The 4,474-nt window shown below is 42.8% G+C and overlaps 1 protein-coding gene across 2 annotated transcripts; it reads right to left on the bottom strand.

The window, feature by feature from the left end:
• Positions 1 to 2,246: 2,246 nt before the first annotated feature.
• On the bottom strand, positions 2,247 to 3,557 carry LOC147456607 (uncharacterized). 2 transcript variants are annotated; one of them, XM_086515515.1, is made up of 2 exons: positions 3,444 to 3,557; positions 2,247 to 3,279 (listed from the first exon to the last, which is right to left on the bottom strand). In XM_086515515.1, exon 2 carries the CDS (start codon positions 3,185 to 3,187, stop codon positions 2,408 to 2,410), a length of 780 nt encoding a protein of 259 aa, XP_086371641.1. In that variant the 5' UTR covers positions 3,188 to 3,279; positions 3,444 to 3,557; the 3' UTR covers positions 2,247 to 2,407. The 2 variants fall into 2 exon arrangements, with proteins under 2 accessions (XP_086371641.1, XP_086371640.1); XM_086515514.1 differs by having other exon boundaries at positions 3,348 to 3,483.
• Between the last annotated feature and the right edge of the window lie 917 nt (positions 3,558 to 4,474).

The raw sequence follows: 4,474 nt of genomic DNA, 5'->3' as shown, positions 1-4,474 counted from the left end.
CAGGTGATCGTGGCCAATACACCAGAGGTGGTGTGCAAGGAATGCTACACAGATCGTCCATGTTGTATAGATTAGCCCACCATCTTTGTTCAACGCTATAAATAGAGGCCATTTCCCTGACCCAAAGCATATTAACTTGTGGATATCCATCCCTTCTACTTATATGTGTTATTAGTGTGAGTTTAGGATTTAGGTGCAAGATTTTCTTCACCCTTAGTAGACAACAAGAAGCATAGAAATCTTGTTTGGAAGCATGATTTTTTTACGTAACTACTAACTAGGCCAAATATGTATTTGTCATTTGGAGTGTTAAGCACGTTCTTCAACAAATTTAGAGGATCTCATTGGAAGATAGATATGCATTGCTTCGAGGTATATCGAAGATTCTTTGGGTTCTGGTATTTTCTATGGACATGGCATTGATACTATACATGGGTTTTGTGACTTGGATTGGGTTGAAGGTTGTGATTCTACGAAGTTTATTCGTGATTATTATTTTTCACTTGGTTCTGAAGAATTTCCTTGGATCAACAAGAAGTACCCAACAATGGCACTTTCTTCGACAACACCTAAGATACTTGCTTTGCAACTTGGTGTAGTGGCTTGGATCAAAAGAATTCTTATAGATTTGGGTGTTCTAATGAAAAGGACAACAACACTTCATTGAAACATCCAAATTTGCATGGCCATTACCAAAGAGCAACTGAAACAAGAAAAGGGAAACAAAGGACAAACAGAGGGAGAGTTGTATAAAAATATTCACCAGTTACTACATCTTCTTATATACTTGGAGTCGGACCTTGACCAACCTTGTTCATCTTTGGGTACACATTGAGGGGGTGTTACTATATCTCTATGTCTACCTCTCACTTTGTTATATTGCACAATTATGAGGCACCCGTTATGACGGAAGCCATTAATGCACGCATCTTATGTGGAATTCTGACAAAAATACCGAAGTGGTCATTATTGTAATCATGATGATAGTGAGCTAATTCAAGTAATCAACTTTGGGTTTGGAGGTTTGGTTGGCCATGGTTTGAGGGGTCCCCACCCAAAGTAGCGGTTCGAGGACAACTTCTCCAATGAAAAATTTTGGAGAAAATCTCTTAAATTAATCCTTTGAATGCCATATCATGTGTATACTTCATACTACCAAACGGCCAATCGAGGTTGGATGATTGTCGATCGATCAATGGTCGTTGCATGGTGGTTGTGGATGATGCGCAATCAATGCCACCCAGATTGCGTATGTTGTGTACAATAACTTACCATCCATGTTCAACACATTTAATAGAGGTTATTGCCATGAGCCAAAGCATTCTTTGTTATGGATATTGGACCCCCACTACCTACTTGTATGTGTTAATAGATTGAGTTGTTTATCTTTTAAGCTCTATCTAGAAAGTGCTTGGGTGGACAATGCCTTCAGATTGTATCAAATTGATCATCCAAATATTTGTTTCTATCCGTAGTTTAGTTTTCACTATTTCTATACTTTCATTTAATGTAGCATGCAAAAAAACGGTTTAAAGTTCCATTGTAGCTTTAGAATCCATTGAAGTGGTCATGGCTCGTCATGAGCATGACAAGAATCTGTAATTTTTGGATATGGTAATATAATCCACTTACCATTGTGAGTTTTGCAAAAAAAAGAAAAAAAAAGTTCCATTGTAGCTTAATAGTGAGTTGCACATACACTACATTCCAGTTTAACAAGGAAGTTTCTCATTGAAGAAGACAAACATATTCTTAACAAGGTTATGCGAGGCAACACTAAACGCTTTAAAAACAATGTAGATGTTATGTAGTGCAACTTTGGGATGCAAGATGCACACAAGAAGAAGAGGCTTTAAGTGTGGCATGGCAACAAAAATTTGTGGTAACATGCCAAGTTTAAGACTGTGTAACTAGTCCAAGAAGTGCCTTTTTTTCTAAATTAGCAATAGAAGACTAAGGAGATAATTGGGTGTATGTGTAAAGCTTAGATACTTAAACAAGCTAGCCATTTCATCACCAAATGTAATAAACACGCTATGAGTACAAGGTTTTAGAGAAAATTAATCACTTTGGGAGAGAGAAGGAGAAGACAATCCTCAAGCCCTCAAAGATGTATCCATAAACTCAAGACCTATTACTTAGAAGGGAATTGGGATAGCCAATATACCACATTTGAGGGGGGGGGGGGGGGGGGGGGGGGGGGGTGGTGGTGGTGGTGGTGGTGGTGGTTGTTGTTGTTGTAAAAGAGAAGAAACTCACATGGCCCCTTGAATATTAAGCTTTACATACATGCGCCTAATCTATCTTCTTGTCTGAGTGAAGCATGTTTTAGAATTAGCATGCAAAAATTAAAAGAATCAAAGAACTTTTATACTGACAGAAAAATCTTTGAGGCTCGAGCTACTAACTAGCGCCGCTCAAGAATAGGTTGAAGGCGCGGGGTCCAAGTGGACGACCGTCGCAGCAGAAACGAGCGATAGGCTCGCTGGAGCTCTGGCGTATCGCAGAGCGGGCCAATATTCTCATGTTTGAAGCCTGCATTGCCCCTTTCACTGCTCTCCTTCCCTCCCCTTCTCTCATGACTGCTAAGCTTGCCACCAGAGCGCCTGCTTGTGGAAGAATATCGAAGACCCACCTCGCTCCTGTTGTCCGAATCAGCAAACTTCGAAGAACCTAGGTCCGCATTTCCCATCAAACCTTGTCTCTGCTTCTCTTGGGCGACTTTGCTCCCCGATTCCTCTGCAGGAAGTATGCGCTCTTCTCTAGTTCGCGGTAAAGAGCTGTTCATCTCCAAATGCTCTTGTACGCCCCTTTCCTGCAACAGCATTTTGGGGTCTAATGTGTGCTGCCGTTTGGCTTGCTTAATGCTTTTGTTAGAGCTAGTCTGCTGATGGTGCTGCAGGTGTGTTTTGAAAGGGAGCAGAAGGTAGAGGCGGCCCAGCTGCAGCTGCTCATCGGGCAAGAGGGTAGATAGAGAATGCAGGCCGGGCGTCAGGGAGTCCAAGGGGCAGATAACATGGTTGGGGTAGTCCAATAGCAGGTGGATGACCTTGATGGGCGATCGAAATTTGAGCATGCTGCCATCGATGAGCAGCACCCTGCTCACGCGCTGAGTCGCCGCAGACGACTTAATCGTGCTTGCTAGTGTGGGTGCTGCGCTGCAAGAAGAAGATGAGAGATTACCCATCACAGAAGAAGCTTCAAATGGAATGGTGCGCTTGCACTGTGGATTAGGGGAGGTGGGTTTGGGCGTTTGGGAAACCTGCAATCAGGGAGTACCTGCAACATATCAAGGGTTAGCAAGCCAGTTATGAAAGGTTAAGGATAACTATTACAGTTTGTAGTACCAAATTATGTATGTATATGTGAGTGCATGTGTTATGGGGAGCCCAAGTATATACTTATACGACAGATTCAAGTAAAAATGTGATCGTTCAATAGACCTTGGGGTTTTCACCAAATCAGGGGCATATATGTGTGTGTGTGAGAGAGAGAGAAGAAGAAGAAGAAGAAGAAGAAGAAGAGAGCCCCACACGCAAAGAAGACATGCAAGAGGGCCTTATGATTGAGATGAGAGATTGCCGATCTTTTGCTTGGCCTTGTGAGATATTGCAATGTCATGAGAAGTCTCCACTTGGCAGTCCTGCACGGAAAGAAGTTGACCCTGGTACCTAGCATATCACATTCACATACACAGCCCACCCTTTGCTGCCCAATATTATTGTCATATTCCACGATGCTCTTTCTATTTGTTCTCACCGTGAGTGTTGCTCTCTTTATGTGTCGAAGTTTAGGTAGCCATATCACTCGTCACTTTATCTTTTCCTCTTGACAGGACATCCTTCCCTCATCCTCTATTCCGCACTCCCATGTCCACACCGCTAATTCTCCAAGCATTGAAACTCCCAAAATGGTGGGATCTATGGTGGAGACGAGAAGTTGCCCATATTCGCAATTGAGCAGCTGAAAAAGGAAAGCATGCACGCTTGTGCTTCCCAAATGGTGGGGACGAGAACTTGCCCATATTTGAGGCAATTGAGCGGGTGAAAATGGAAAGCATGCATGTTTGTGCTTCCCCTTGCTCGTGAATCCTTTTCGTCCCACTTTAGAGGCTAAGGCACTAATCATGTGTCTGCCTAGATTCACCTTAGTAACAAGACAAGGCCTCATATTCTCAAACACTAATCATGTGTCTGCCTAGGTTCACCTTAGTAACAAGACAAGGCCTCATATTCTCAAACTAGGTCTGAAATGGTAAAATTGGATGAGGTCCCAAAGCATCTGCTTGACTTGTGTTCTCATTTTCTGTGCCAAAATCCTCTTCATAGTTCCCATGGCTCACACTCCATTTGTCATGCCTAGGGTAAGACGAGTCAGGCCAAGGGCCAGGACACACATGCAATACAAGGGGACTATCTTTAGCAAGCCAAGGGCCTATATATGGAATGGTTGGGTGGAGAGTTGCATGTGCTAG

Source organism: Adiantum capillus-veneris, chromosome 6 (genome assembly GCF_014529385.1).
Source record: "Adiantum capillus-veneris isolate H3 chromosome 6, ASM1452938v2, whole genome shotgun sequence".
Classification (NCBI taxonomy): Eukaryota; Viridiplantae; Streptophyta; class Polypodiopsida; order Polypodiales; family Pteridaceae; genus Adiantum; species Adiantum capillus-veneris.
Note: the sequence above shows the minus strand (reverse complement) of the source record. Positions and strands in the feature narration are given on the sequence as shown.